At 34.8% G+C, this 12,976-nt stretch overlaps 1 protein-coding gene across 2 annotated transcripts in view; it reads right to left on the reverse strand.

Annotated features, from left to right (window-relative positions):
- FSTL5 (follistatin like 5) overlaps positions 1–12,976 on the reverse strand; it is a 218,517-nt gene that overhangs the window by 94,898 nt on the left and 110,643 nt on the right. For both annotated transcript variants that reach the window (XM_031553001.1, XM_031553000.1), the window contains exon 4: positions 4,504–4,700. In XM_031553001.1, coding sequence (XP_031408861.1) covers positions 4,504–4,700 — 197 coding nt within the window. The remainder of the gene's footprint in view (positions 1–4,503; positions 4,701–12,976) is intronic.

The following is a 12,976-nucleotide window of genomic DNA, read 5'->3' on the forward strand; positions in this document are numbered from 1 at the left end:
AGATTAATTTAAATTCTTTCAAAGAACATTATTAAAATGCAAACAAAATCATAACAGTAATAATTTTAAAATTAATGTTCGCAGAATTTTATTGTAGACTACCTTGCCTGACATTTACACTGTGTAACGAAGCAAGAATTATTTCTGACCTAGTTTTACGTTAGATTACAGAGCCATGAAAAAATCCCAGTCAGATGTCAGAACTGTCCGAATAAAAGAAAATAATTAAAGTCTGCAACATTAAAGTGTAGTGCTATTATATATTTTAAACTTTTTCAGACTTGAAACAGCATTTTTTTTAATGAAAAAAAAACTATGTTACTTTTTCTGAATTGTAGAATTGTTTTCCCTTCCATCAATATTCTAAGGCAAAAACTTTATAATTTCAGATAAAAAATATTGTAATATATTTGTACTATTGGCGCCTTCATTTCAAGACTCTGATTACTTTCAATTTTACATTAGGGAGCAAAGCTAGATGGACATGTGTAAAAGAAAGTGAGCGAATTTGCACTCATTGCAAAGCAAAATGATCCTTACAAGGACAGGCTGAGATAACTGGGGCTGTTCAGCCTGATGAAAAGAAGGTTCTTGGGAGACCTTAGAGTGACCTTTCAGTATCTAAAGAGAGGCTTATAAGAAGGAAGGGGACAGAACGCTCTAGCAGCATCTGTTATTGTAAGACATGGGGAAATGGTTTCAAACTAAACTAAATTTAAAAAGGCAGATTTAGGGTGAATAGAAGAAGTTTTTGTTTGTTTCTTTGTTTACAATAAGAGTGGTGAGGCACTGAAACAGGTTGCCAGAGAGATGGTGGATGCTCCATCGTTGGAGACACTTAAGGTAGGCTGGACAGGACTCAGAAACCTGATGTAGCTGTAGATGTTCCTGTTCATTTCAAGGCACTCGGACTAGATGGCCTTTAACATCCCTTCCAAATCAAATGATTTTATGATTCTATGAAAATAGAGGAGATAAAATTTAGGGCACTAAAAGATGAAGTTTTAGTTCAATAGTCATTTGAACAAAAAATAACTTCAGGATCCTTTTTTTTTCTATAATAAAAAAAATCCTTTCAATAATCTCTGAAGATGATTATATTTTAAGTGCAGAAAAGTAGTATTCACAAAATCACTGCGGTTGGAAGGGACCTCTGATATCATGTACAGATCATTTAGACTGCCCAATTTTGGCTGTGAGGAAAACTGAAAAACTGTTCTGTTATAATATTTCTGAGTGAAGCAAAGACTCCTATCCCATCTTAGGGCAGTACCAAGACCTTTCAAACATTTTCTCCCCCACACAGAGAGAAACGCACACAGATACGGTAAAATATAATTATCTTTTAAAGAAAATTAATCATCACTTTTTCAGTGCCTGGAACCTATCTCACTCTGCAAATTAGTCAACTTCCAGACTGGGACTTCTTGTTCCTTTTTTCCTTCTCACAACAATTTCAATTTTCAGAAATACTTATGTCTATTACATACATTAGAGGGAGAAGAAAGCAGGAATCTAATTTGACTTGACACTAGGTAATAAAAAAAAAAACAACATTCAGTTGGTTGAACTCAGCAGAATACAGAAGTCAAGCTTTCAACAGTCACAACTAATGCTCTGAAAACCAGAGTTTTCAACTAAAGATCCTACAACAAGTCCTTGTAACTTGATTTCTTGTTTGGAATCTTTATTTAGATCTGAGTCATATATTCAGTTCACCAGAATTATGCAGACTAAACACTTCATCAGACAAAAGCTACAATTTACAACTGCTGAGATTATACAAGAGCTGGTGCTTAACTGCAAGGCTACACACTATTCTGGATAACCAAGATGATTTACTATTCCCCACTTTGTCTTAGATAAGGAAGACAGAGGTTCTCAGATGAAGCTTCTGTCATCAAGAAGGCTTCAAGTGAAACGTATACCATTATTTTTTCTTCTCTATTCAAACTGAAGAACTCGTTCTGGGGTCAACATGTTATTCTTTACGACCCATCAAAATATAACAAACCACACAGTATTAACAATTATTTCATTTTGTTATTTGTTATTCTTTGGATCAAATAATCTGATGTTCTGCTATGAATTTTAACAAAAAGCTCTGTGACCAGAGTTAAAGGCAGCTGTTTTTTTTTTTCTTATGCATGTGAAAGAAGTGTTACTTTACAGTTCATTTCTACAAAAGAGAAATATATGTAAAAAAAATATTTATAGTATTGTAAATAACATATAGCATGGTTGAAAATATCATAGTGGAAGATTTTTTTAAACTATGTTTGACACCAAGAAAGAAGTAAAAGAGAAGTGTACATAGTGCCATTAAATTTCTGTAACTTCATAAACATTTGGAAACTCTGCAAAAACATTTTTTCTATTGACCTTCCATGCTATGATGGCTACTCAGAGAATAATGCCCCCTATTCTATTATGTTTGCCCATGATGTCATATGTCAATGTTGGTGGTATGGCAGGAGGGGTCAAATCTTTCCACCAGTATTCTGTTACATGTTGTTGCCATGCAACAGTTGGCAGCAGAGCAGAAGTCTGACAAAATGGTATCTAATATGAAAGTGCATATAATGCACAGGTGGGTCACTGAATTCCTCCATGCAGAAAAAAGTGGCACCCACTGACATTCAGCAATAGGAGCACCACGAGGAGGTGGAAAACAGCGAGTCACCTCCATTGGTACAGATGCTTATGAGTACAGCACACAGGTTCTTGTTCATCACTAATGAGAATACATAGCTAATGAAGACTACATTGAAAAATAGCATTTTACAGCTGAAAATTTGCTTCATCAAATAGAATTACTGTGCTTTTTGTACATGTTGCAGTTTCTGAGGAAATAAATAGGACGCATTACTTTTGGAGCAATGTATATAGTACTGTAGTCCTGCTCCTCTAATGAAAAGATCATAGTACACTGATAGATAATGATTTTGTAGTAGTGAAAGAATATAGTTATTTTTCAGTAATTAGATGAGGGCTATGGCAAGAAAAAAAAAAAAAAGATACTTTCAAAATGGTGAAATAGAAAAGAATCTAAAATTCAGTTTCTTTGTATTGTCAACCAATACAGTAAATTCTAGCACGCTTTGTTTCAATTGTATACAAGTATTACATGTAAATCATACAGCTATACCTGCGAGAACTTTGTATGGTATGTATTTATGCAGTACAGTAAGTACCGCTTGTAAAACGTGTGAAGGCACCAAATTCACTTGATAGCAGAAGTTCCAAAAGATTTTAAAAAACATCATGAAAACTTATCTCCACAAGGACCACTGAGTCTAACACCTGGCTCCACACAGAACCACCCAACATTCAAATCTTATATCTTTCTTAGAGCGGTGTAAAAACACAAGAGACTTGAACACTGGTAGCTCGGGAGCACGGCCACTGCCCTCAGGTGAAGAACCTTTTCTTAACACCTCACCTGATCCTCCCTGATGCTGCTCCATGCTGATCCCTCGAGTCCTGTTGCTGTCACAAAAAGCAGAGCTCACCGCTGCCCTTCACTCCCTGTGTGGAGCCACCATAAGGGTTCCCCTCTGCTCTAGGCTGAGCAAACCCTCAGCTGCTCCTCATAAGTCATCCTCTAGACCCTTTACTACATTTGTAGTCTTTATATTGTGGTACCCCAAAACTGTACAAAGTGTTTGAGATGAGGCTGCACAGAGCAGAACAACCCATCCCTCACCTAACTGGCAGTGCTGGGCCTGATGCTGCCCAGGGTAAGGTTGGGTCTTTTGGCTGCCAGGGCACACTGCTCATTCACATTCAATTTGCCATCAGCCAGAACCTTGAGAACCCAGAGCTACCCTGTCCCCAGATATAAATTGGAACCAAGCACCCTATTATGATTTATAATGCAGCCTCCATTCAGAAAAATATTTTTTTAGTGGCTGTCTAGTATTCAGTGTTATCAAATTTGATGGTTTTTTATAGAGTTTCTCATAAGTAAACTTTGATACTGTCCAGTCAATCAAAATACATTTCCCATGACAACATTCATCCGAGACTTAGCATTCTTAGGTAAATTATAGCTAGTGCTGTCATGCCTTCTGGTGCAACCATTATTGGTCTAAATCTGCAATTAATTAATAAAGCTCGCTGATTAGAAACACAGTAAAAGCTCAATTAGTATTATTGAATTGCTTTAAAATACTGTTTGGGGTTTTTTTTTTTAACTCCTAAAATACATTTAGACTTCAAGAGTACTTGCAGTGGAAAATAGAATATTTAATGGACAAAGCAACCTATAATACATTCTGCCCCTCCTCATGTATATTTAAAGTAACTGCATTCAAGTTTCTTAATAATTATCACAATTTCGGAATAATTAAAATTTTCCCAGAAAACCTGAACGAAGTTTTCCACCTCAGAGATACACATATACTTCCTAAAGTGAAAGCATCCTGAGACACAATATTCCATGTATCCGGACAATAGCAATTGAATAGCTTCTGGGCTAATAGAAACAAATCTAAATCTTACCTGAGACAATTCATTTGTGTCCACAAGTCCATTGCTATCAGAATCAAAATAATGAAACATCTGATCTACGAGAAGTTTCCTTAAAGCCATTTTCTCACCAACATTTCTATCTTTTGATTGTGCAGCGTATCTCTGATTTTGAAGATCCAATAACATATTTTTCACTTTGCTGTATTCAGTAGGTTTGCATTTATCTCCTGAAAAGGAAACACACAACACAAGTTTATTTTTAATTTAATTTCATAGGAAGAGGGAGAAGTAAATTAAAAAATAAGGATAAAAGAAGAGAGTGTTAACTCTTTGTAACAACATCAATAGGGTTGCCTTATGAGGCAAGGAATTTGTTCTGCTGTATCTTTATCCTCATCATTTTCTTATCTGGTTTTCATTTAAAAACCAAAAATAATTACAGTTCTAGATACTTGGCATAGATAAAATCTTCTGTGCATCAAAGCTAAGGAAAGTCTGAACAGTTTTAAGCCTGTACTTCTCTCATTCAAGTCATTCTGAAAAGGAGTATCTCAAGATTTCATAAAATGTGACCTTTAGAAAAGTATTTTGTGTAAACATTCATATTATCACAGTGCAATATATGCAGTAAAACCTGAAAATATTTTAGGAAATCATACATTCCAGAGAATATGTTTCAGAATAACATTTGACTTTACAAAGTAGAAACCACACTTGAGTATTCATAAAGTAGCTTTAGCTTTCCATGTACTGGACAGAAGAAACTTATGTGAAGAAGAGAATTTGAATTCACAAGAAGAAAAGAAATGATGTCTAGGATAAGACCTAGTTTAATTTTTTCATTATTGAGTCTTTCTATGAAGTGGAAATTACTACAACAAATGTCCTGCATACCACGATTACAGTCAGTGATTACAGCTGCTATTTATTTTGCAATACAATCTAATTTACTTCTGGTATACTATTATATCAGATGCTTTATATTTTAAATTGAATAGATAAACTATTTAGGAGGTCTGGTTTTTTGTCTGTTTTTTTTTTCTATTGAGATAAGCTTCATAAAGATCAGATATGTAAATGTGGACCAGTAAAACACAGTTACCATGTACGTGTTGGAAAAAAAAAAAAAAAAGATTAAAAAAAATGACAATTAGCTACTATATGCTATTTCAAACATGACAGAAATATGCTGTGTTGATTACCGAAGAAAGCTGTGTTCTAATTATTCTTTTTAGAAAATACCAGTGTAAAGGAGGAACAAACATTTATCTCACAGAAGTTGCCTAAACAATGATTCTTTTTTTAAATACGAGATTACCACTTCAGTGAACTTCAGTGAACATCATTGCATTGCTATGAACTCCCACCACCATTTGATAAGATAGAGAAAGTTCCTACATGCTTCTTGTAACCTTACAGGGAAATTCAGATCTGAAAGGAGAGGCCTCCTAAGATGGAAGTTAAGTGGTACTGGTACAAAAAATATTTTTAAGAATTCAAAACACTCTAGGTTATCTTTTATTTCTAAAAGCTAATAATAGGCAGTAACTACATGACAAAACCAAATGTTGTAACAGCAGTAAACAAAACTCAACTGTTTTTAGTGTTAAACTTTTTAACAGCCTTATCTGCATGTTGTGTTCACATGTTTGTCCTTCGTTTGCCAGAGGCATGGGGACTGAAGACATACAATTTGCAGAACTGACTATGTGGATGCTTTTTAGAGATAATGTAGGAATACTCAGTAGGGAAACAGAAGAGTTCTGTAGCCATGTTTTATCTGTAGCAAGGAAAGTTTGTCATCTGAGAGGATGCAAGCTCCAGGTGATGGGGAGGGAAGACAGCACTTGAGCAGACACATCTGGGTGAACTCCAAATAACTGAGCCAGGAAAGGAAGCAGCACTTTGTCTCCCCTAGACAACTTTTTTGGGGGTAATATCCTCAGAGTGACAGATTAGGTATTTTTCTCCAGAGCAGCAGAAATCTAACACCACAAATGACATGACATGTCATGGTTACAGTCTTACCAGTGTTCACATTTTTCACAAAAGTGTAAGTCCTACTTACTTGTTAGATAACACACTGGTCAGAACTAGTTACTACGTCAAGATCTTACCGCCACTAATTTGTTTTTGGTCAGACAGTTCCCAGTCTGTTATTCTAAAGCTTGCAAAGAGATTTTTGCCTTAGCAATATGGAACATAAGTAAAGCACTTTATTTCCTAATAAAATCAGATATGTTAGAGTATCCCATTAAGTCATGACAGGTCTGAGTTAGAAAAAAAAAAAAGAAAAAAAAAAAAAGGGAGGGGGAAATAATTATAAAAGAAGAATGCTCATTGCCCTAACCCAACTAGAAGATGAGTGATCAATAATTGAATATAGATTCTTGCATCTACGAAGACTTCATGGTTATGGAAAAGGTTTTACAGGCTGGGTATAGCTGTGAGCAACCTGGTCCAGAAGGAGATGTTCCTGCCTATAAAAGGGGATTGGCACTAGATGATCTTAAAGGGCCCTTCCAACACAAACCATTCTATGATTTTCAACCAGCTGCAAACAAGGTGAATGCAGTTCAAAAAGCAATTTCATGACTCTGTTAACCTATCTTCAGTAGATGATTATTTTCAATTCAACAGCAGTGGCAAAGCCAATGTTCTTGATGGGGTTGCTTTGATCATGGCTATAAGATAACAGCTGTAATTTGCTCTTCATGTGTTCCTCCTCACTCAGATCAACCTGACTCAGAAATACATTCTCTGCCCTGATAGTGCTCACCATCTGTTATAGCTCAGTCTGATTCTTTCAGTGCTTCCCTAACTTGTTTGAAAACTAGTGCTCATGAAAATATTGCCATCACCTTTTTGAAAAATTACTTTTAAAAAAAATGTTTTAAAACATCTTCTAAAACAGATGTTATTTTGCTTCTCTAAATTGTTAGTCTGACCTACATGACACACTTGTCTGTAATACAGAAGCAGTATTCTCTGATGACTTTATCTGAAAAGGACATCAAGGTCTGTGGATGCAATCACATAGTTTGCATATAAGAGGAGCTCTGGAAGCAATAATCATGTATTTTAACGCAGTGTCAACTGTCTACAGTACCTTACAACAACTGTACAGAAAAGAATAAAATGAACATTACCTTGGAGCAGCTTTGATTTATTTATTTGGCATGTGTGTGATTGCTCATAACGAATAAAGACCAAATAACTTAAGTTTTCTGCTCTTCAGGCATGGTAGCTATTTCAAAATCTTGGGAGAGTTAACAGATCTGGGTAAACAGGGCATACACTGCACCTGCCAGATGGTTGCTCACTTTTCCTGTTCCCCTGCCTTATGATATTGCTTGAGATTATCAAGCTTCTTGCAATACATGCAGGAAAAAACGTGTCATACTTGCTATTTTAAATAAAAATAAATATGTAAGTAGCTGCTGCTTGCAAACACTAAGGAGGAATGAAAAGGAAAGTATTTACTGCTACTTAGAGTATGTATTCTTAAATAAATGTAACCCACTTACACTTTTCAAGAAGTGAAAATGTGTCACAATTCTACCTTGAAGTGTCGCTGCATTAATTTTCTCTATTACTACTATATTTTTCATTTTATTTGTCAAAGTAATCTGTTACAATGGAATTGTTGTGCTTAGATCTAAACATCCATCTTTTACTCTGCATTCTAACAGGTTTTAGGCTGGTGACAACTCAACCTTCAGTTTATGCTCTGAGCTAATTGCAGCCGTGCTAACAGGTGCACACAGGTTTATTACATTAAAACATTTTCACTTTACGCATAACTCAATGTAGTTTTTATGCCAAAGGCTTCACAGATCTGGATATCGAGTCAAATATGATTAGTGGATGTAACTGACGGGAAAGGGGATCATAAGGAAGCAGTGACACACTGTAAACACAGTTGTTTAACAAATCATCCTCTTATCTCATTGTCATGACCACCTTTTAATGTAGTACTCAAGATACAATTGCAGTAGATGTTTCAATTATGAGGCTCTGATGATGTATAGAGGAGCACTCCTAGGCTGGAGTAGCAGCACAGGAAAGAACTTGGGGAGCTGTACTATTTGTGTAATCAGCATAATAGTTGTATGAAAGGCAAACAAAATGGCAAAAAGGGACTAAGTATGCCAACCCTGAAAGTGAGGAAAAGTAATTTATGCTTAATGCAACGGAGAAAGAAACATTCTGTGAATTGCATTACTCCCAGTATTACAAAAGTCAAAGATGGTATATAACAAAACCTGAAAGGATCATTCACCAGGATACAAAATGAACCTCACCACAACAGATTTTCAGACTGTTGACACATTTTGGGATTTATCTCTGTAATTATACTGTTACATTTAGACAAACAAAACGTATCACAGTTTTAGTTCTGTTTATGGTTTTGAAAGAAAATTCATAATATATATTCCTAAAGCTCCTCCCCAATAAATTAGACTATGTCAGTCAACATTAATTATCAAATTATCATTTATCATCTTACTATTTATATAACTTATAAAGTCTTGAATAACAGTAAAGCATTCAATGATAAAAAGACTAAGTTGCATATAATTTTATCTGTATGCGAGAGTAATCTCTTTACTGAGCACAACTTCATAACTTAATTCTGTTTTCTGATACTTTGTTTTGCTTCTTCTTTACTGAAATGGGCTTACTGCACAAATAAGCCATTGAATTTTGGAGTTGCAGAAAACAATAGTGATAAATATTTGTTTTGCTTGTTCTTTTTTGTTTGTTTCATTCATGGAAAAGAGTGATTCCAGTACACAGTAAAGTTTTACAAAAATACTGCTGTGATTTATTTTACAAGTTTTCTGTCAGCTCCTGTAAAATCTTAGATGTACAGAAACCCAAAAGTAAAACACGTGCACTGGAATCAGAATGTCAACCTTCTGTTCCATACCTTGTAATTTCTGAAACAGTGCTAGTTCTATGATTTACTTAATTCAAATTCCAAAATAGGAGAAAAGGCTGTTAGTTTGTCTCCATTTGACACAGCAGTTTTGCAGCTGTATCCTTGTTACCTAGGAAACAGTTGGAAATTAGAGATTGAGTAGTATTGCCATCTTTGACAGTTCTGAACAATGATGTTTGTCCATAATACAGAAAAATTATTATACAACTTAATATGCTAGAGAATAGGATACATATGGAAACTAATTGGCTATCTGTAAGATCTTAGCAATACAACAGCACCACTATTCTTATTGTCTATAGAAGAATATTGAAGATATTCAACTAGAGTAATAGTTAGGAGTCGCTCCTTAAAATCAAATTCAAATCTCAAGGTTCTGCATTTCATAGCTTTGGGGCAAATATTTGTGTATAGAGAGAAAGAAAGATTATAATTTAATAAAATATATAAAGTTAAACCATCTGATTTCTGTTCCCAGTTATCTGCCGCTTTCACAAGTAAAGCAGGCATTTTAACCTCTCTTTGCCTTAGCACCTCCATCTACAAAATAAGAATAGCTGTTATTTCAAAGAGGTATCAAGACCCATTAATATTCAGGGAGTATCTCTATCTGCACAAAAAAAGTTATCAGCTCCTGAAACACAACTGTATTCTTACATACTTTATGATCTTGAGCAAAGGTGTATCTATACAACACAGCTATTTGAAGGAAAAACATCAGCTCTTTCAGAAGAAAGAGCTACTTTTTACTAGGGAATACTGCTACAATTAATTATTTCAGAACTGATATAAGCATAAATCATTTTTTTTTTTTTAATGAAATAGACATGCAGCAAGACTACTGTTAATATTCTACATGCATTTTGAACCAAGTCTGAATTGCCAATCTAATTAGCCAAAATGCTTCACTGCACAACTACAAACAGTATTGCATGGAACAAAAGTGATAAATTAATCCAAAATAAGATGCTATACCATATCTATACACAAACGAATTGGATATATATAGGTACAGACACTCCCATACACAGGCTGAGAAAGTTGCTACAGATATGATCTGATCTCAGTTCAATTTCAAACATAACATGAGAAACAACAACTTGAAGGTCTTCATCCTTCATCCTTTAGTTCTTTTTCATGATACAGTCGCTATGAAGTATGAAAGTTAGAATCTTATTTGTAGCTTTAACAAATAAAGGCACATTTTAAACCCCCCAAATTGCCTATGCTTATCTGAAAGAAACTTCAAGGTTCAGGCAGCATTTCTCAGTATTTTCCAATTTAAAATTTCTTTTTAAAAAAAATTAAAAATAGAGCTCAAAATTTTCACCTTTATTCATTGCTCTCCTCACTCAAGGTTTGGAACTGCCCTTCAGGAGTGCTGGTCTCATTTACAGTCTTGTGAACTGTCATTCAGAGTTTGAGGGGAGGGGAGAGCATTACACTCAAAACACAGTTTTTAATACAAATTTCCTGGATAAACGTGGATCAAAAAAAATCCCTTCAGTTTCACAAGTAAAATTTGACAAGCAACATTTACAAGATAACCTGATCTTCCTTGTCCTTCCTAGGTTATTAAAGAAAATATGAGGGGAAAAAAAAAACAAACAACAACAGACAGCATGTTTCAAAGGCAGACATTGCTAAAAATGAAGACTGAGACAGGTGTTCAGTGCAGCATGTTATTTTCCCCTCTACTAGAGTTAACCTAACCACTGAAGTTCCTCCTACAGGGCTTGAGTACATTTTGCTTTGCTGTATTTATAGTGATACTATGAAAACTATGAAACACCTAAGTCTACAGTGGGAGAAAAAAAAAACAACCTTCCAAACCCAGACGGAAATAATGGTGGGATGCAAGCTTAGCCACAAATCTATATAGAGTTCTGCTTTCGTTTCTCAGACAGCTTATATCAGAGATAATTTTAAAAAATAAAAGTTGAAAGTGATGAAATTATTTATATTAAATCACAGTCTTCCTTTTACTAAAGGAATTCTCAAAAATGTGGATTTTTTTTATGAAGGTGAGGTCCAAAGAGTGAGTTGAGAAAAACTACAGAGGCACTGCAGCTAAAAGGGATGGTTTTATATTTCCATTTCTATTTCTTCCCCTCAGTCATACATCCTGACAACTTCCTTTTTTTCAGCTTTAGCAGTTAGCTTTTAGTGCTAAGATAATTTAGGAAGATTTTCAGTTAGACTTCTATAGGAAAATTTGTTGTATGTATAGAACTACATATTTATGCTTATTCTAATGAACATTTTAGACAGCATTATCCCAACTCAAGTAATTCAGAAAAATCTCAGAAACACAGACAAAATTTAGCTTAAAATGTTCTAGCATCTTTCTGACATATTTATATTATGCTTAACCTTCCATTTTTCCTCTTTGTACTAAGGTTATGATCTTCTTCAGGAACAGTGATGTGGAGAGACAGATAAAAAGAGTCAAGAGCAGCCTGGCAACGTAGTCAGAAGTTCTTTCTCCTCAGTCTCAGTATCTTTTTATTTTATATTATTTTATATGGTACTTGGTGTATTTTACTGCTTCTCTATGTCTCACTATCAGTCTCGTTACAAGGATAAACAGGTTCTAAGTTTGAAAATAGGAAAGTATTTCTCCAGCTTCTGTTGAAGAAGAGGTTATAGCTTGTTAAGCAAAAATCATCCGCATATGCCACTGAGAGATGGCTTAAGAAACCAGGAACACTAGACAATTCTGGAAACAAGTAAAATCAGCAAAGGCCAAGGCATGATCAGGCAAGTCCTGAGACCTCACCCTGTCAGCGAAGTATAATTTTTTTATTTTTATTTTTTTTTTTAGAACCAGCAAAAAAACTCACATTCTAAAAGGCTATTCATCTTTGAGGTATATTACAGTATAAGCTACAGCAATTCAGAGCAATCTGAGCTACAAGGGATCAAGGTCACAAAGTCTACACGATGCATCTTGATTTTAGCTAGCCTATGAAGGAGATAAATAGCATTCCATAGATTAAACGTGATAGTTTTTATTTTTTTAATCTTCTCTCCAATTTCTCTGTTCTTTCTCCAGAAACAAGGAAATACACCACTTTGACAATAAAACAATGAAAACAAGATTTATAAATTGGAACTCAAACAAGTAAGCAAGTAATTCGCCTTTGAATCTACACCAGAACGTTACCTGCACATACCAGCCTGGCACCAGCACAAGCCTGTAATTAAGCAAATAACTCACCAGCTTCATGCATCACTTCCAGATTGTTTCTCAACTGTACTGAAGCACAGGTTTAAAAACATGCTTTTAGGCTTTAAAATTGGTTTTAATCTTATCAGTTATTGGTTAGAAAGAATTTCAAAGCGGTTTCCATTGAAATGAGAAATCTTGCAGACAGCTGAGACAAATGCTCAGACCATTTACTTTGTTACTCTACTTTCAATCTCGTCACATTTAACTCGTCCACTGACAGATGTAGAAAAGTCATGTAGGACAAGACAGTTGTGTACTGTGAAGATATATACCAGTATTTCCTTTCACTATACATGAAGGGTATTCAGTGTTGCCATGTTGGCTGC

This window comes from Meleagris gallopavo, chromosome 4 (genome assembly GCF_000146605.3).
Source record: "Meleagris gallopavo isolate NT-WF06-2002-E0010 breed Aviagen turkey brand Nicholas breeding stock chromosome 4, Turkey_5.1, whole genome shotgun sequence".
NCBI classification, from domain to species: Eukaryota; Metazoa; Chordata; class Aves; order Galliformes; family Phasianidae; genus Meleagris; species Meleagris gallopavo.